General features: G+C 46.3%; 1 protein-coding gene across 1 annotated transcript in view; it reads right to left on the bottom strand.

Moving 5' to 3' along the window:
• Window positions 1–18,774, bottom strand: part of TMEM204 (transmembrane protein 204) — a 67,315-nt gene extending 48,541 nt beyond the window's left edge. The window contains exons 1-2 of the mRNA XM_085861112.1: window positions 17,799–18,774; window positions 17,261–17,416 (exon numbers count right to left, since the gene is read on the bottom strand). Of these exons, the coding sequence (XP_085717238.1) occupies window positions 17,261–17,416; window positions 17,799–18,123 (481 nt within the window). The 5' untranslated portion in view covers window positions 18,124–18,774. The remainder of the gene's footprint in view (window positions 1–17,260; window positions 17,417–17,798) is intronic.
• Between the last annotated feature and the right edge of the window lie 2,171 nt (window positions 18,775–20,945).

Here is a 20,945-nt window from a genome sequence, read left to right on the forward strand (position 1 = left end):
CTCAACCCCTTTCTTAATCTAGTCCTCAACCCCTTTCTTAATCAAGTCCTCAACCCCTTTCTTTATCAAGCCCTCAACCCCTTTCTTAATCTAGTCCTCAACCCCTTTCGTATTCTAGTCCTCAACCCCTTTCTTAATCTAGTCCTCAACCCCTTTCTTAATCAAGTCCTCAACCCCTTTCTTAATCTAGTCCTCAACCCCTTTCTTTATCAAGCCCTCAACCCCTTTCTTAATCAAGACCTCAACCCCTTTCTTATTCTAGTCCTCAACCCCTTTCTTAATCTAGTCCTCAACCCCTTTCTTATTCTAGTCCTCAACCCCTTTCTTAATCTAGTCCTCAACCCCTTTCTTAATCAAGTCCTCAACCCCTTTCTTAATCTAGTCCACAACCCCTTTCTTAATCTAGTCCACAACCCCTTTCTTAATCCAGTCCTCAACCCCTTTCTTATTCTAGTCCTCAACCCCTTTCTTAATCTAGTCCACAACCCCTTTCTTAATCTAGTCCACAACCCCTTTCTTAATCTAGTCCTCAACCCCTTTCTTATTCTAGTCCTCAACCCCTTTCTTAATCTAGTCCTCAACCCCTTTCTTAATCAAGTCCTCAACCCCTTTCTTTATCAAGCCCTCAACCCCTTTCTTAATCTAGTCCTCAACCCCTTTCGTATTTTAGTCCTCAACCCCTTTCTTAATCTAGTCCTCAACCCCTTTCTTAATCAAGTCCTCAACCCCTTTCTTAATCTAGTCCTCAACCCCTTTCTTTATCAAGCCCTCAACCCCTTTCTTAATCAAGACCTCAACCCCTTTCTTATTCTAGTCCTCAACCCCTTTCTTATTCTAGTCCTCAACCCTTTTCTTATTCTAGTCCACAACCCCTTTCTTAATCAAGACCTCAACCCCTTTCTTATTCTCGTCCTCAACCCCTTTCTTATTCTAGTCCTCAACCCCTTTCTTAATCTAGTCCTTAACTCCTTTCTTAATCTAGTCCTCAACCCCTTTCTTATTCTAGTCCTCAACCCCTTTCTTAATCTAGTCCTCAACCCCTTTCTTATTCTTGTCCTCAACCCCTTTCTTAATCTAGCCCTCAACCCCTTTCTTAATCTAGTCCTCAACCCCTTTCTTAATCAAGACCTCAACCCCTTTCTTATTCTCGTCCTCAACTCCTTTCTTAATCTAGTCCTCAACCCCTTTCTTAATCTAGTCCTCAACCCCTTTCTTATTCTAGTCCTCAACCCCTTTCTTAATCTAGTCCTCAACTCCTTTCTTAATCTAGTCCTCAACCCCTTTCTTATTCTAGTCCTCAACCCCTTTCTTAAGCTAGTCCTCAACTCCTTTCTTAATCTAGTCCTCAACCCCTTTCTTATTCTAGTCCTCAACCCCTTTCTTATTCTAGTCCTCAACCCCTTCCTTAATCAAGCCCTCAACCCTTTCTTAATCAAGATCTCAACCCCTTTCTTATTCTAGTCCTCAACTCCTTTCTTAATCTAGTCCTCAACCCCTTTCTTATTCTAGTCCTCAACCCCTTTCTTATTCTAGTCCTCAACCCCTTTCTTAATCTAGTCCTCAACCCCTTTCTTTATCAAGCCCTCAACCCCTTTCTTATTCTAGTCCTCAACCCCTTTCTTATTCTAGTCCTCAACCCCTTTCTTTATCAAGCCCTCAACCCTTTCTTAATCAAGCCCTCAACCCCTTTCTTATTCTAGACCTCAACCCCTTTCTTATTTTAGTCCTCAACCCCTTTCTTTATCAAGCGCTCAACCCTTTCTTAATCAAGATCTCAACCCCTTTCTTATTCTAGTCCTCAACCCCTTTCTTATTCTCGTCCTCAACCCTTTTCTTATTCTAGTCCACAACCCCTTTCTTAATCAAGACCTCAACCCCTTTCTTATTCTCGTCCTCAACCCCTTTCTTATTCTCGTCCTCAACCCCTTTCTTATTCTAGGCCTCAACCCCTTTCTTAATCTAGTCCTCAACTCCTTTGTTAATCTAGTCCTCATGCCCTTTCTTATTCTAGTCCTCAACCCCTTTCTTAATCTAGGCCTCAACCCCTTTCTTATTCTTGTCCTCAACCCCTTTCTTAATCTAGCCCTCAACCCCTTTCTTAATCTAGTCCTCAACCCCTTTCTTAATCAAGACCTCAACCCCTTTCTTATTCTCGTCCTCAACTCCTTTCTTAATCTAGTCCTCAACCCCTTTCTTAATCTAGTCCTCAACCCCTTTCTTATTCTAGTCCTCAACCCCTTTCTTATTCTAGTCCTCAACCCCTTTCTTAATCTAGTCCTCAACTCCTTTCTTAATCTAGTCCTCAACCCCTTTCTTATTCTAGTCCTCAACCCCTTTCTTAAGCTAGTCCTCAACTCCTTTCTTAATCTAGTCCTCAACCCCTTTCTTATTCTAGTCCTCAACCCCTTTCTTATTCTAGTCCTCAACCCCTTTCTTAATCAAGCCCTCAACCCTTTCTTAATCAAGATCTCAACCCCTTTCTTATTCTAGTCCTCAACTCCTTTCTTAATCTAGTCCTCAACCCCTTTCTTATTCTAGTCCTCAACCCCTTTCTTATTCTAGTCCTCAACCCCTTTCTTTATCAAGCCCTCAACCCCTTTCTTATTCTAGTCCTCAACCCCTTTCTTATTCTAGTCCTCAACCCCTTTCTTTATCAAGCCCTCAACCCTTTCTTAATCAAGCCCTCAACCCCTTTCTTATTCTAGACCTCAACCCCTTTCTTATTTTAGTCCTCAACCCCTTTCTTTATCAAGCGCTCAACCCTTTCTTAATCAAGATCTCAACCCCTTTCTTATTCTAGTCCTCAACCCTTTTCTGAATCAAGCCCTCAACCCCTTTCTTAATCAAGCCCTCAACCCCTTTCTTTATCAAGCCCTCAACCCCTTTCTTTATCAAGCCCTCAACCCCTTTCTTATTCTAGTCCTCAACCCCTTTCTTATTCTAGTCCTCAACCCCTTTCTTATTCTAGTCCTCAACCCCTTTCTTAATCAAGCCCTCAACCCTTTCTTAATCAAGCTCTCAACCCCTTTCTTATTCTAGTCCTCAACTCCTTTCTTAATCTAGTCCTCAACCCCTTTCTTATTCTAGTCCTCAACCCCTTTCTTATTCTAGTCCTCAACCCCTTTCTTTATCAAGCCCTCAACCCCTTTCTTATTCTAGTCCTCAACCCCTTTCTTATTCTAGACCTCAACCCCTTTCTTTATCAAGCCCTCAACCCTTTCTTAATCAAGCCCTCAACCCCTTTCTTATTCTAGACCTCAACCCCTTTCTTATTTTAGTCCTCAACCCCTTTCTTTATCAAGCGCTCAACCCTTTCTTAATCAAGATCTCAACCCCTTTCTTATTCTAGTCCTCAACCCTTTTCTGAATCAAGCCCTCAACCCCTTTCTTAATCAAGCCCTCAACCCCTTTCTTTATCAAGCCCTCAACCCCTTTCTTATTCTAGTCCTCAACCCCTTTCTTAATCTAGTCCTCAACTCCTTTCTTAATCTAGTCCTCAACCCCTTTCTTATTCTAGTCCTCAACCCCTTTCTTAAGCTAGTCCTCAACTCCTTTCTTAATCTAGTCCTCAACCCCTTTCTTATTCTAGTCCTCAACCCCTTTCTTTATCAAGCCCTCAACCCCTTTCTTATTCTAGTCCTCAACCCCTTTCTTTATCAAGCCCTCAAGCCTTTCTTAATCAAGATCTCAACCCCGTTCTTATTCTAGTCCTCAACCCCTTTCTTTATCAAGCCCTCAACCCTTTCTTAATCAAGATCTCAACCCCTTTATTATTCTAGTCCTCAACCCTTTTCTGAATCAAGCCCTCAACCCCTTTCTTATTCTAGTCCTCAACCCCTTTCTTATTCTAGTCCTCAACCCCATTCTTAATCAAGACCTCAACCCCATTCTTAATCGAGATCTCAACCCCTTTCTTATTCTCGTCCTCAACCCCTTTCTCAATCAAAACCTCAACCCCTTTCTTATTCTCGTCCTCAACCTCTTTCTTATTCTAGTCCTCAACCCCTTTCTTATTCTAGTCCTCAACCCCTTTCTTATTCTAGTCCTCAACCCCTTCCTTAATCAAGCCCTCAACCCTTTCTTAATCAAGATCTCAACCCCTTTCTTATTCTAGTCCTCAACTCCTTTCTTAATCTAGTCCTCAACCCCTTTCTTATTCTAGTCCTCAACCCCTTTCTTATTCTAGTCCTCAACCCCTTTCTTAATCTAGTCCTCAACCCCTTTCTTTATCAAGCCCTCAACCCCTTTCTTATTCTAGTCCTCAACCCCTTTCTTATTCTAGTCCTCAACCCCTTTCTTTATCAAGCCCTCAACCCTTTCTTAATCAAGCCCTCAACCCCTTTCTTATTCTAGACCTCAACCCCTTTCTTATTTTAGTCCTCAACCCCTTTCTTTATCAAGCGCTCAACCCTTTCTTAATCAAGATCTCAACCCCTTTCTTATTCTAGACCTCAACCACTTTCTTATTCTCGTCCTCAACCCTTTTCTTATTCTAGTCCACAACCCCTTTCTTAATCAAGACCTCAACCCCTTTCTTATTCTCGTCCTCAACCCCTTTCTTATTCTCGTCCTCAACCCCTTTCTTATTCTAGTCCTCAACCCCTTTCTTAATCTAGTCCTCAACTCCTTTCTTAATCTAGTCCTCAACCCCTTTCTTATTCTAGTCCTCAACCCCTTTCTTAATCTAGTCCTCAACCCCTTTCTTATTCTTGTCCTCAACCCCTTTCTTAATCTAGCCCTCAACCCCTTTCTTAATCTAGTCCTCAACCCCTTTCTTAATCAAGACCTCAACCCCTTTCTTATTCTCGTCCTCAACTCCTTTCTTAATCTAGTCCTCAACCCCTTTCTTAATCTAGTCCTCAACCTCTTTCTTATTCTAGTCCTCAACCCCTTTCTTATTCTAGTCCTCAACCCCTTTCTTAATCTAGTCCTCAACTCCTTTCTTAATCTAGTCCTCAACCCCTTTCTTATTCTAGTCCTCAACCCCTTTCTTAAGCTAGTCCTCAACTCCTTTCTTAATCTAGTCCTCAACCCCTTTCTTATTCTAGTCCTCAACCCCTTTCTTATTCTAGTCCTCAACTCCTTTCTTAATCTAGTCCTCAACCCCTTTCTTATTCTAGTCCTCAACCCCTTTCTTATTCTAGTCCTCAACCCCTTTCTTAATCAAGCCCTCAACCCTTTCTTAATCAAGATCTCAACCCCTTTCTTATTCTAGTCCTCAACTCCTTTCTTAATCTAGTCCTCAACCCCTTTCTTATTCTAGTCCTCAACCCCTTTCTTATTCTAGTCCTCAACCCCTTTCTTTATCAAGCCCTCAACCCCTTTCTTATTCTAGTCCTCAACCCCTTTCTTATTCTAGTCCTCAACCCCTTTCTTTATCAAGCCCTCAACCCTTTCTTAATCAAGCCCTCAACCCCTTTCTTATTCTAGACCTCAACCCCTTTCTTATTTTAGTCCTCAACCCCTTTCTTTATCAAGCGCTCAACCCTTTCTTAATCAAGATCTCAACCCCTTTCTTATTCTAGTCCTCAACCCTTTTCTGAATCAAGCCCTCAACCCCTTTCTTAATCAAGCCCTCAACCCCTTTCTTTATCAAGCCCTCAACCCCTTTCTTAGCCTAGTCCTCAACTCCTTTCTTAATCTAGTCCTGAACCCCTTTCTTATTCTAGTCCTCAACCCCTTTCTTAATCAAGCCCTCAACCCTTTCTTAATCAAGATCTCAACCCCTTTCTTATTCTAGTCCTCAACTCCTTTCTTAATCTAGTCCTCAACCCCTTTCTTATTCTAGTCCTCAACCCCTTTCTTATTCTAGTCCTCAACCCCTTTCTTTAACAAGCCCTCAACCCCTTTCTTATTCTAGTCCTCAACCCCTTTCTTATTCTAGACCTCAACCCCTTTCTTTATCAAGCCCTCAACCCTTTCTTAATCAAGCCCTCAACCCCTTTCTTATTCTAGACCTCAACCCCTTTCTTATTTTAGTCCTCAACCCCTTTCTTTATCAAGCGCTCAACCCTTTCTTAATCAAGATCTCAACCCCTTTCTTATTCTAGTCCTCAACCCTTTTCTGAATCAAGCCCTCAACCCCTTTCTTAATCAAGCCCTCAACCCCTTTCTTTATCAAGCCCTCAACCCCTTTCTTATTCTAGTCCTCAACCCCTTTCTTAATCTAGTCCTCAACTCCTTTCTTAATCTAGTCCTCAACCCCTTTCTTATTCTAGTCCTCAACCCCTTTCTTAAGCTAGTCCTCAACTCCTTTCTTAATCTAGTCCTCAACCCCTTTCTTATTCTAGTCCTCAACCCCTTTCTTTATCAAGCCCTCAACCCCTTTCTTATTCTAGTCCTCAACCCCTTTCTTTATCAAGCCCTCAAGCCTTTCTTAATCAAGATCTCAACCCCTTTCTTATTCTAGTCCTCAACCCCTTTCTTTATCAAGCCCTCAACCCTTTCTTAATCAAGATCTCAACCCCTTTATTATTCTAGTCCTCAACCCTTTTCTGAATCAAGCCCTCAACCCCTTTCTTATTCTAGTCCTCAACCCCTTTCTTATTCTAGTCCTCAACCCCATTCTTAATCAAGACCTCAACCCCATTCTTAATCGAGATCTCAACCCCTTTCTTATTCTCGTCCTCAACCCCTTTCTCAATCAAAACCTCAACCCCTTTCTTATTCTCGTCCTCAACCTCTTTCTTATTCTAGTCCTCAACCCCTTTCTTATTCTAGTCCTCAACCCCTCTCTTAATCAAGATCTCAACCCCTTTCTTATTCTAGTCCTCTAGTCCTCTAGACTATACACCACCAATGTGCGCAACAAAAATGTACACAACTTAAAATTGCCTGAATATCGATATTTTCAAACGTCGGCATGCACCGTCTGGACCCAAAAACTCCACAATGAGGCATCATTCAGCATTATACGTGCTGTGGTTACGATGTTTACCTCGTTCAGACGCAATCGTGCACCTTGCATTTGGATAGGTATAGAATTAAGGAAATGAACAATTAATGATTGGACCGAGTTATTTTGTAAAGGGTTACAGCTCTCGCAAATACTTCTGCCACCAAAAGAGGACGGAGGTTATGTTTTCACCCCTGTCTGTCTGTCCATCTGTTTGTCTCTTCGTCTGTGAGCAGGATATCGAGTGCAGTTCTACTTCTAATCGGAGTGACCATTGGCGATACAATGTGTACAATGAGAGCCGAAATACCTGAGTTTGATGGGTGTGCTCTAATTCTGCAACTTAACATTCACTTTGCTTGAATACCGTTGAAAATGCAGTCGGGCCATCCTTTCCTCCCCTTTTTTATATTTGATCCTCTCCCAGTTGTCTTACTTTTCTCAATTTGTACTCTGTTCGTTCCTTCTCCCAGCATATCTGGTGTGCAGATGACCCGTGCAGCATTTATACTGTGATGTGCAGGAATAAGAGTGAAACACGGGTGCAAATACCTAAACACAACAAATCTGAGCCTTTTATGATTCGTTTGTACCGCCGATGCTTTAATGTCTTTGTTTGCTTTCACTTTGAGTTGTTGAACTCCTCCTTTTCACAGTGAAGATGCTTTTTTTTTTTTTTTTTTTTTTTTTTTTTAAGAACCAAGTCCAAAATGCAGAAGCCGCCTGCACGTGGCACTTGCTTGGGGGAGACCGTTTCGAACCAATTTAAGAATGGTTAAATATAACCGTGCTCCTGGATGCAAATCGGACTCATGAAAAGATAGGGAATACGAGAAATATCTGTGGATGTGAGGTGTCGAGTTCCTATCATTTGCTGTAAATACAACCGAGCGGCGACAAACGCACAAACACACACACACAAACACACACACACACACACACACACACACACACACACACACACACACACACACACACACACACACAAACCTCTTTTTAACAATAGATGGAAAATCTAGTATGGTTACCTCTGCAACCGAAGGTGAGTGGAAGTTGTGTTTTCACCCCTGGCTGTGAGCAGGATATCTCAAAAAGTTTTGCGCGGATTTTGATGAAACTTGGTGGATGAGTTGGGTAATTGACAAGAACAAGCTGATTCGATTTTTGTTCAGGTCCGGATGCAGATCCAGCATATCAGTGGGATAGAAAACGTGAACTGTTTAGGCTTACGGAGGTATGCGCTTCACCGGGTGCTGTTCTAGTGTGGCTTGTGGCTCCAGTACCAAACAAAAAAAACCATATTAATAACAGCTCTCCTTCTCCCCCAGATTCTTTCAGTGAGGTAGCCTCGTGAGTGGAGGAGGCCAACGGGCCAACCACGTGCCTCGTGGCTGCGGCAGGTTGATCGGCATCGCAAGGAGATGGGGATGGGCCAGGCATCTACCTGGAGGATGGCCAAATGGAAGCCCCTGGAGTACCGGCGGAAAGTGGACGCAGCGATGCTCTGCTGCGGCGCATGCTCCCATACTTGACCTGACCTCACAGATCCCACCCTGCCTGCCCAACATGATTACTTGTAAATATCATTTTGAAAGTTGTCCGGATAGCACATGCATGTCCACAGTTATTCGGGTTTTGCAGTCGCTCACATCGTCAGGAGGCTGCCGTCCAGGCACTTGTAAGATCTCAGCCCTGTCGGTGAGAGCTGACAAAGTTCTCCCAACTCTTTCATTGTGTAGAGGACATCCCTTTCTCTCAAGTTATTTTTTCCAAGTATTTTCGCACAATATATATATATATATTTTTGTGTGCCCTGATGGCTGCTGTTGCTCGGGGGTTCTACGCATGTGTGCAAAGCATTCTGGGGGCAGATTGCGTCATTTCAAAAGTCCCGCATTCCAGACCACGACAGTTATTGTTTTCCCAGAAAGTGCTCAATTCGGAAACGTTTTTTTTTTTTACAGAGTCAAAGTTCATGGAAGAGCAAATCGACAGGGGGTGGGAAAAGTTACAAACAGCACCAGAGAGCAGAGGGGATCCTACGGACATTGAACGTGTGATTAAATGGGCATTGAGAGGAGGACTTGGGTGGAAGAGGATTCATGACAGTTAAATGATATGGATTGAAATGACAGATGACGTGAGTTACATCTGTGAAGCAATGGTGGGAAGGGCATGATTGGACAAAAGCAGAGGAATTTTTGTGGGACAAATGCTTGTGCATCTAAATGTCTCGAAGTATGACGAGTGTTCAAAGAGTGTACGAACAAGATACTCACAATAGTCCAAGACTCGTGAAAAAAAAAAGTATAACGAAGTATGTGAAACTAGAAGGGCACTCTTCGACATCGCGACATCGCCCGATACACCTCCTCGCACATTATTACATCGTTATACAGACTTGTACCAAGTTTGATTTAAACCCCTGAACCCAAATTCAAAATATTAAATAATTCTGGCTGCCAGACCGTGCGTCTGATCAGGTTGAAACATAAAACATATATTCCACACGACTACTAGACCATTAATGTGAAGTTTCACATCGATTGATGAAGCCGTTCGAGAGAAATGATTTTTTTTTAAAGATTTTCTTTCAATCCAATATGGTTGCCAGACCATGTGACCGATTCATTATTTGTGAACACCCTGTTATCCACCAGGCTTGCGGAACACGTGGGTGAAGTTTCCTCTCGATCTGTCAAACCGCTTTTGAGAAGAAGATTTTTTTTAAAGGTTTATTCTTCGGAATATCAGAGCTGCCAAACCATGTAACCCATGACGTCATAAGTGGAGAACTTTTTTGTTCCTCATGGATAGCCGATCATACCTGTACATTTTCAACTCCATCTATCTAGCCGTTTCAGAGAAGATATTTGAAGGTTTTTATGTAAAAAAAAAAAAAGAAGAGGATGCTGAACCACGTGACGGATCCAAAATATAATCAGTTCGTCCTTGTCACACACAGAACCTGCCCACAAAATTTCATCAGTATCCGTCCACAACTTTTTGAGATATCCTGTACACAAACAAACAGACAGAAAGGGGTGAAAACATGACCTCCTTCACCTTCGGTGGCGGAGGTTAAAAAAAAAAACACTTGTTTCCTGACATGGGCCAAGTTTCAAATTTTTTTTTTTCCCATGGAGCGGTTTTGGAGAAACAGAGGTCCAAATATTTTCATTTTTTTCCAACATGGCTGCCACACCTCGTGACCCATAATATCATAATTATCATTTAAACATTCTACATGAGTAGTCGCTCCTCTGGTGAAAATTTGGTGTGAATGAGTGGAGGTTCACAACCCGTCACATTGGCGATAAAAATCCTTGAGCAGACGTTGAAGAGACAAAGCAGGATACAGAAAGGTTTAATTTCTTATATCAGGATGCAATTAGCCATTTCAGTTTCAAGTCTACTTGATAGTGTTGGCTGGAAGCATCCCGGTTTCCCTCCACCATGAGTCGACGATTTAAAAATGAGGAAGAGCAATATTTTCAATCATTGGGGACATTGAATGAAGGAAAAGTGTGCAAAACTGAAATACTTTTCTCTCCCCCCCCCCCCCTCGAGGACAATGCAACAGGCCATGAATCTCAAGTTTCATCTGTAAAAGCTTCTATTATAAAGAATGTCTACCTGGACTTGTTGTCATACATCCCTACCATTAGATAGACAAATCAGATGATTCTTTCGTTCATTAACTTCAGATTTTTACAGGAATGCAAAGCTGAAGTGCACGGATAAGCCACCTGAACACATGCTCAGATCAGCCACCTGAAGATGCACAGATCAGCCACCTGAAGAAGTGCTCAGATCAGCCACCTGAACACATGCTCAGATCAGCCACCTGAAGATGCACAGATCAGCCACCTGAAGAAGTGCTCAGATCAGCCACCTGAAGATGGGCTCAGATCAGCCACCTGAAGATGGGCTCAGATCAGCCACCTGAAGATGGGCTCAGATCAGCCACCTGAAGATACACAGATCAGCCACCTGAAGATGCTCAGATCAGCCACCTGAAGATACACAGATCAGCCACCTGAAGATGCTCAGATCAGCCACCTGAAGATGCACAGATCAGCCACCTGAAGATGGGCTCAGATCAGTCACCTGAAGAAGTGCTCAGATCAGCCACCTGAAGAAGTGCTCAGATCAGCCACCTGAAGATGCACAGATCAGCCACCTGAAGATGCTCAGATCAGCCACCTGAAGATGCACAGATCAGCCACCTGAAGATGCACAGATCAGCCACCTGAAGATGCACAAATCAGCCACCTGAAGACGTGCTCAGATCACCCACCTGAAGACGTGCCCAGATCAGCCACCTGAAGATGCACAGATCAGCCACCTGAAGACGTGCACAGATCAGTCACCTAAAGGCGCACGGATTAGCCACCTAATGGTGCACGGCTCAGCCACCTCAAGACGTGCTCAGATCAGCCACCTCAAGTTGTGCTCAGATAAGCCACCTGAAGACGTGCTCAGATCAGCCACCTGAAGAAGTGCTCAGATCAGCCACCTGAAGAAGTGCTCAGATCAGCCACCTGAAGAAGTGCTCAGATCAGCCACCTGAAGATGTGGTCAGATCAGCCAACTGAAGAAGTGCTCAGATCAGCCACCTGAAGACGTGCTCAGATCAGCCACCTGATGAAGTGCTCAGATCAGCCACCTGAAGTTGCACAGATCAGCCACCTGAAGAAGTGCTCAGATCAGCCACCTGAAGACGTGCTCAGATCAGTAACCTGAAGACGTGCTCAGATCAGCCACCTGAAGAAGTGCTCAGATCAGCCACCTGAAGACGTGCTCAGATCAGCCACCTGAAGATGCACAGATCAGCCACCTGAAGACATGCACAGATCAGTCACCGAAAGGCGCACGGATTAGCCACCTAATGGTGCATGGCTTAGCCACCTCAAGACGTGCTCAGATCAGCCACCTGAAGATGTGCTCAGATCAGCCACCTGAAGAAGTGCTCAGATCAGCCACCTGAAGAAGTGCTCAGATCAGCCACCTGAAGATGCACAGATCAGCCACCTGAAGATGCACAGATCAGCCACCTGAAGATGTGCTCAGATCAGCCACCTGAAGACGTGCTCAGATCAGCCACCTGAAGAAGTGCTCAGATCAGCCACCTGAAGAAGTGCTCAGATCAGCCACCTGAAGACGTGCTCAGATCAGCCACCTGAAGACGCACAGATCAGCCACCTGAAGACGTAAACAGATCAGTCACCTAAAGGCACACGGATTAGCCACCTAATGGTGCACAGCTCAGCCACCTCAAGACGTGCTCAGATCAGCCACCTGAAGATGCACAGATCAGCCACCTGAAGACATGCACAGATCAGTCACTGAAAGGCGCACGGATTAGCCACCGAATGGTGCATGGCTCAGCCACCTCAAGACGTGCTGAGATCAGCCACCTGAAGACGTGCTCAGATCAGCCACCTGAAGAAGTGCTCAGATCAGCCACCTGAAGAAGTGCTCAGATCAGCCACCTGAAGAAGTGCTCAGATCAGCCACCTGAAGATGCACAGATCAGCCACCTGAAGAAGTGCTCAGATCAGCCACCTGAAGATGCACAGATCAGCCACCTGAAGATGCACAGATCAGCCACCTGAAGATGTGCTCAGATCAGCCACCTGAAGAAGTGCTCAGATCAGCCACCTGAAGAAGTGCTCAGATCAGCCACCTGAAGAAGTGCTCAGATCAGCCACCTGAAGACGTGCTCAGATCAGCCACCTGAAGATGCACAGATCAGCCACCTGAAGAAGTGCTCAGATCAGCCACCTGAAGATGTGCTCAGATCAGCCACCTGAAGATGGCTCAGATCAGCCACCTGAAGACGTGCTCAGATCAGCCACCTGAAGACGTGCTCAGATCAGCCACCTGAAGATGTGCTCAGATCAGCCACCTGAAGATGCACGGCTCAGCCACCTTAAGACGTGCTCAGATCAGCCACCTGAAGAAGTGCTCAGATCAGCCACCTGAAGATGCACAGATCAGTCACCTGAAGGCGCATGGATTCGCCACCTAATGGTTCACGGCTCAGCCAGCTGAAGACGCACAGATCAGCCACTTGAAGGCGCACAGATCAGCTGCCTGACGACGCACAGATCAGTTTATTGGAGACAAACACTGATTATCTGCCATAAGAGGTGGAGATCAACCACCTGAATGCACACATGTATCAGCTGCCTGAAGATGCACAGACCAGCCATCTGAATACGCACAGATCAGCCACCTGAAACCATGCATAGATCAGCAGCCTGAAGGCACACAGATCAGCCACCTCAGGTGCACAAATCAGCTATCTGAAGGCACACATGGATCAGTGACCTAAAGAGGCACACAGACCAGCCGCCTGAAGGCACACAGACCAGCCGCCTGAAGACGCACAGAGGCACACAGACCAGCCATCTGAAGACACACAGATCAGCCACCTGAAGACGCACAGATCAGGCGCCTGAAGGCGCACATGAATCAGCCACCTGAAGGCGCACAGATCATCTGCCTAAAGGCACACATGGATCAGCCATGTTGAGGTGCACGGATCAACCACATGGAGATGTGCATAGATCAGCGTCTGGCTTCCTCCGATCCCTACAGATGCATTGCCCCTGCATATTCCACAAATGTGCACGTCTATCCACCATCGCCTCTGTGCAACCGCATGACAACCTGCTGGGAACAGTCCTTTTACCGGTTTTCCATCCACCACTTACAATTTGGCTTTATCGGTCTTTTAATCCGAACTCAAGATTCCCAAGTTCTCACAGCATGGCTTGTAGCATTTTCTCCCAATTTATTTCACTCCAGTTTATATTTGTCGAGGAATCCCATGAGTCTCACAGTTTCCCTTAAATAATAATCCTTTGCTATTTTGTACAATACAGTTAATTCTTAAAGAGATGTACTACACTCAAACAATACATTTACACCAAGACAGGATATAAATGCAAATTGTGAAACAATTATAATAATAATAATATTAATGATGTAATCATCATGATGATGATTGGTTGATGAAATGTCTAAACAGCATGTTGAAGGAGGTACGCTCACCACTGTGTCAGGTGTGGTGAAGCGACATTCTGGGCATGAGCCCTTCTTCAAACAGCTCTTGTCTTGATGAAGGGCTCACGCCAAAAATGTCGCTTCACTTTCTTTCCCACGGCGTGCAGCCATCCTCTCTCAAACGTCGGTTGAGAAAGTGAGTTATCCTGATTTTCCCGCCAATGCAGACCGGCTCTCGTCTTTAAAGACTTGTTTGCTGAACCAGTTGCCATTTCTCTTCTTTCTTTATGTTTGTCAATTTCATGCTGTCATTGCTTCGGGCTGGGAGGATGCCCTAGAGGTGGTACGCACACTCGCCTCTCAGCTGTCTCGCCTGGGTTTGAATCCCTACCGAGTTATAAACTGTCCTCCTGGTGTTTCACAGGCATGGTGATTCATCGATGGGTGTGCTGTCCCTCGGATTGACGTTAAACCAGGCGTCCCGTCTGACTGCATTAGTTGGTGGATATTAAAGATCCCATGGTGTCCTTCGCGAACAGTAGGTGAGCTATCGCAGGCACCCTGAGCAAATTACAAATTCCTGCCCTGATTTCCTGTGTCGGAATGGCGACCCATCCATGATTATAACCTCAGCCACAGAAACAGCTTCGGCACCACCGACGCTCTGTATCGGGCATTCCTCATGATATGATCGTTGCTTCTGATTGTACGACTGAACACTTTCCAGATTTAAAGCAATTCTTGGTTTCAAACAATTGGGGCAACCATATTATTCTTGGGGCAACCAGAACCTTTGTGTCCATGGTTGTGCACAGTAGGCTTGTGTGGAGGTGATCATTTGCCACATGGAAATAAGCTGTGGCCACATCATGGCAGCACGGTGACCTGTGGTCCTACATGCTGAATTGTGCCAAGGTGAGCTATGGCCATACCATGGCGTCATGGTGACCTGTGATCCTACATGCTGAATTGTGCCAAGGTGAGCTTTGGCCACACCATGGCGGCACAGAGACCTGTGGTCCTACATGCTGAATTGTGCCAAGGTGAGCTATGGCCACACCATGGCGGCACAGAGACCTGTGGTCCTAAATGCTGAATTGTGCCAAGGTGAGCTATGGCCACACCATGGCGGCACGGTGACCTGTGGTCCGACATGCTGAATTGTGCCAAGGTGAGCTATGGCCACACCATGGCGGCACAGAGACCTGTGGTCCTACATGCTGAATTGTGCCAAGGTGAGCTATGGCCACACCATGGCGGCACGGTGACCTGTGGTCCGACATGCTGAATTGTACCAAGGTGAGCTTTGGCCACACCATGGCGGCACAGAGACCTGTGGTCCTACATGCTGAATTGTGCCAAGGTGAGCTATGGCTACACCATGGCGGCACAGAGACCTGTGGTCCTACATGCTGAATTGTGCCAAGGTGAGCTATGGCCACACCATGGCGGCACGGTGACCTGTGGTCCGACATGCTGAATTGTGCCAAGGTGAGCTATGGCCACACCATGGCGGCACAGAGACCTGTGGTCCGACATGCTGAATTGTACCAAGGTGAGCTTTGGCCACACCATGGCGGCACAGAGACCTGTGGTCCTACATGCTGAATTGTGCCAAGGTGAGCTATGGCTACACCATGGCGGCACAGAGACCTGTGGTCCTACATGCTGAATTGTGCCAAGGTGAGCTATGGCCACACCATGGCGGCACGGTGACCTGTGGTCCGACATGCTGAATTGTGCCAAGGTGAGCTATGGCCACACCATGGCGGCACAGAGACCTGTGGTCCTACATGCTGAATTGTGCCAAGGTGAGCTATGGCCACACCATGGCGGCACGGTGACTTGTGGTCCGACATGCTGAATTGTACCAAGGTGAGCTATGGCCACACCATGGCGGCACAGAGACCTGTGGTCCTACATGTTGAATTGTGCCAAGGTGAGCTTTGGCCACATCATGGCGGCACAGAGACCTGTGGTCCTACATGTTGAATTGTGCCAAGGTGAGCTTTGGCCACATCATGGCGGCACGGTGACCTGTGGTCCGACATGCTGAATTGTGCCAAGGTGAGCTATGGCCACACCATGGCGGCACAGAGACCTGTGGTCCTACATGTTGAATTGTGCCAAGGTGAGCTATGGCCACACCATGGCGGCACAGAGACCTGTGGTCCGACATGCTGAATTGTGCCAAGGTGAGCTATAGCCACACCATGGCGGCACAGAGACCTGTGGTCCTACATGCTGAATTGTGCCAAGGTGAGCTATAGCCACACCATGGCGGCACGGTGACCTGTGGTCCTACATGCTGAATTGTGCCAAGGTGAGCTATGGCCACACCATGGCGGCACAGAGACCTGTGGTCCTACATGTTGAATTGTGCCAAGGTGAGCTATGGCCACACCATGGCGGCACAGAGACCTGTGGTCCGACATGCTGAATTGTGCCAAGGTGAGCTATAGCCACACCATGGCGGCACGGTGACCTGTGGTCCTACATGCTGAATTGTGCCAAGGTGAGCTATGGCCAGACCGTGGGGAGTTTTTTCAACGCATTATCAGTCAGTGTGTGGTTGGGCATGGTGAATGTCTTTGGCATCTCCTTCAACCTTCATTCAACAGCGGCGAATTACAACCATTGATTTAAAAATCAATGAGAAACGTTCCATCGTGAAAGTAGTTGCTACACTCCACATTTTAACATTTTCGCAACGACATTTAAAACGATTACTCGTTTTATGTGCATCTACTTGCATCCATTCTCTTTATCGTGTCTGTTTCTCAGGACCTCATGCTGCCCCACCAAGTAACAACTTCCTCCAGCACACTGCATCCTGCACTACAGGCCTAAAGGATATCCTGTCGCCCAAGAGGCGCCGTATTTTTAGCCACCACTCGCCTCTCCCCAACCTTCCGCTAATATTAGCGATGGGCTTCAGGGGGCTGGGACCCTCTCTTTGCCAGAGGCTGCATCGCTCCCAAAACCCACTCCTAAGGCCCACTCCCCTGGCCCCTGTGAGTCACATTTAGTTCTACTCTTCGGTTTGTGACGTTCCTTTTCTCGTTTGTCTTTATGTAAGAAACGCATCAGTACCGCAAAAAGATGTCAATGTTGCATCAGTCATGGTATGCCTTATCGGCTTAATGGGTAGTATGCTGGGGATGCAGAAAACATGATTCCATTGTATGGTTCAGAAAGAATGGTCAAAGAGATGAGACACAGAAAAGGCAGAGCGACTTAAGTTACCCACGGAATTTCCTGAAGGGTCTTTTAAGCAGCAGCAGCATCACAAGGTGAAGCGTAAAGTGACATGACGTGCGATGGCGCACCACATCCGACGCATAAACTTACAGGCCAGCTGAAACATCCCAGCCATTGCTTCTTCCCACCAGTCGGAGTTCGCTGGTGTAATGCAACAGCGAGCGCGGCCTAGTAGGCCCAGCAGCAGACCGAGCATCAAGGCAGCTGAAGCGATGAGGTTGCAGGCACGCATCATGTCAAACTGCACTGGTGGATTAAACGGCAACCAAACACACCGATTCAACAGCAGCACAGCAACAACAATAGCAACAACCTAGAACACAGGATGAAAACCTCAGTAAACTAGTAATGGTGCCATGGTGTTTCTTTACACAATGTTTGCAGCAGGGGGGGGGGGGGAAGAAGCCAAGCTTTTCGGTAGATATCAGAAAGATTTTTCGATGGGAATACCTCGAGCTTTGTGATATTTGAGGTTGTTCCACGGTTGGTGTGAAAGCACAAGCGCAAACATATCATTTGAAAAAGGCAAACACATATAGTCGAAGGTGACGAAAGGTCCATCGACCCACATTGGTGTTCCAGCATAATTAGGCCGTACGGATGGACGAACCGAAATACCACGACTTACATCGAACGGTAACGTGAGACTCCCTGAAGCCAGATAAGTCCGCTCCCCATCCCAGCGTTTGGCAAGGTGATTCACCAGGTGGTGCTGGGTCCAGCCAACAAAACCGCCAAAGACCCACACTCCTGTTCCGTTCATCCTCGACTCTCTGCCGTACCCAGTCAGCTGTTAAGGCCGCAGCATTGTTCAGGACGAGTGAAACACAGGCTGCAACGACAGCCAGGACAACCAGTCGGCGGTTTAGGACCATGGCTGGACCCCTTCGATCGTTGTTGGAGGGCGACTGCCAGAGAATGCCACGTTCTGCGGCCTCTGTAATGGTAGCCATGTGGTGGAGCCCATCCCTGGGCAACAAATTCACTGAAAGGCCCAAGCTATGTCGGTAGGAACGACAGCTTGGGGGCTGGCAACGATCTTCGTTAAGGTTAAATGATCAAGAACAGAGGTGCTATGTGGTTGGAAGCATCTAGACCAGAGGTGTGCAGACTGCAGCAACAAAGGCCACAGGAGTATTTATTTATTTTTACCCTCTCTATCTGTTCAAGGCAAACTGCAGCAGCAAGGTTCCAACGAAGTCGCCAAAGTGGCTTCTGACAGAGCAGGAGAGGACGTGTGAGAAGGGAGGGCAAGGCCTGTGAGACAGCCCTCTTTCCTTTTCTCTTGAAGCCAGGGATACGGCGGGAGGGAAATCTGCTGTGGTGGATGTTGGGGTTATAGAAATGGGACAGAGCGGATGGGGGCCTGCTGGGGGAGATGGAGGATGTTGGGTTTCTTTTGGAAGGGCTTTTAGAAACTGGTCAGCTATGGGTTAGATAAGCGGCGGGAGGGAGAAGAATGTGAGAAATCGACAACTGTATCTGGATATAAATGGGTTCACGATGAACCAAGGAAAAGAGTTGCTGGCAAAAAGATGGAGCAGAGAAATCCTCATGCCAAATGTGGAGTTGCAAGAGCCAACATGAAAAAAAAAAAGGAATAAAGTCGGTGCTGGACAAAAGTCTACATGTCAAATGAACTTACGGAGCCTCATCTCGATGGCAAACTCAGTGAAGGCCCTGTGAGCAAACATGGCAGCCTTGTAGCTGGAGACAGGGAAGGGGGGGGGAGGTTTTGTGGGAAGGAGGGAGGGGTAGGTGTTGTAAAGCTGGAGGAAATTTAGAAATTCCTTAAAAGCTGACTCGAAGAGGTAACGTGGCTCGCTTTGGCTGATGATTGATTCCACGTGTGTAAATGTGCTGTCTAACTGATAAGTGGTTTGGAAGGTTCACACCTCGAGTTGATAACTCATCTGAAAATGACTTTTACAGAAAAATGATTTCTGGTGACCCCCACCCCCCCCCCGCCCATAAGTGACTTGGAAAGTTCACACCTGGAGTTCACTCATCTGACAATGACCTAAACAGAACAAAAATATTTCTGGTGACCCCTACCACCCCTCTCAACATAAGTGATTTGGATGGTTCACACCTGTAGTTGATAACTCATCTGACAATGGCTTACACAGAATAATAAGATTTCTGGTGATCCCCCTCTCACACACCCCCACCCCTCCTCCCCCACGCTCTTTCAGTTCAAGGTAGCATAGTGTCTCGACTTAGCCATAACACGTAGAGTCATAGAGTATTGCTCAATCAATCCTTGTTCCTGATTGAAATCTTCCACATGGGGGGGGGGGGGTTTGGTCCATCAAGGATCTCCCAGAGACAGCCTTCTAAAGCTATTTCTTCAGATGAACATTAGGAAGTTTTCAGTGCAGAGGGTGACTGACGACCAATGAACAGGATGTTGACAGCTCCAGCGACCTTGCTGTCGCTCTTCCCACACAGCCTTGTTTGTGGATCAGCATCCCCCCTTCCTGTCCATGGCCCCACGGCACGTCCTAGGCTGGGAACGGAGTGTGGTGGTGTGCTCCCTGGTCCTGAGACAAATCCTGAATCGTGCAACGTGGTGTGAACCTTGCATCGTACAAGGAGCCACGCTGTACAGACTTTTACAATGAACCAATTGCTGGTCAAGTTTGCTGCTCGGTCTTCAGAGAGACAGTCATTGCTCAGGATATGCGATAACGAGTGATTCTGGAAATGGGGAAGCCGCTCACCCAATCCAGGATCTCATTACGGACATCCTGTACGCACGAGGTCCACAAACTTTGCCCACGTACAAATCCTTGTATATTGTCTTTGCCCGCATTATAAAAAGTGGTTTCCTTTTTCTCTTCTGTTTCGTTTCTATTACTAACAATGGTATTAAGATGGCATCATGAAACATCCAGAGAGTCTTGCAGCTTTTTAGGGCTCTGATGCTTTGCATTCATCTCCCTTCTTCAAGGTCACCACCATTTTTGTGTGGACAGTGGAATGCCTGGTTTCCATGGACCATTCCAACACAGCTTCAGTGGTACATGGAAACCAGGCACCAGTAAACTCATCCATCCATCCATTGGAGCCATACTCTGTGCAGAGCATCGGTGCTGCTTAAGCAGTCTCCTTGGCTATTTGGTACAATCCTGGACGGGTCACCACTCCGACACAGGATACCAGCGTGCTGGCATTCATTTTGCCGACCTCGGAAGGATGACAGGCAGAGTCAACCACACCTGGTATTAATTCAACAGCTGAGGGGGATTTAAACTCAGGATCCTAGGATCTCAAGCCTACCACCCAAACCATTAAGCCAACACCAGGCATGGTAAACTCAGATGTGTGGAATGCCTGGTTTCCATGGACCATTCCAACACGGCCTTGAGTGGCGCAAGGAAACCAGGCACCAGTAAACTCAGATGCAGGATGAGCCGATTTGACCCATCCTGCCTGCACTTCATCCTTGCTCAATTGATTAAATCTCTCAATTCAATTATTACCTGCACCACCGAAGGTGGACGGAGATTAGTCATTCGCCGCTGTTTGTCTGTCTGTTTGTGAGCAAGATATCTCAAAACGTTAGGAACCGATTCGGATGAAACTTGGTGGACAGGTTTGGTGTTTGACATGGACGAATTGATCCAATTTTGGTGAAGGTCCGAATCCGGATACGAGAAATGTGAAAGTGATTTTTCGCCAATGAGAGATGGGACCAAAAACGACATATAGCATGATATCTCAAAAAGTTGTGTACGAGTTATGATAAAACTTGGTGGATGAGTTGATTAGG

The sequence above is a fragment of the Eptatretus burgeri genome, chromosome 17 (genome assembly GCF_056783735.1).
Source record: "Eptatretus burgeri isolate ZD-2024b chromosome 17, Ebu_testis_v1, whole genome shotgun sequence".
Lineage (NCBI taxonomy): Eukaryota > Metazoa > Chordata > Myxini > Myxiniformes > Myxinidae > Eptatretus > Eptatretus burgeri.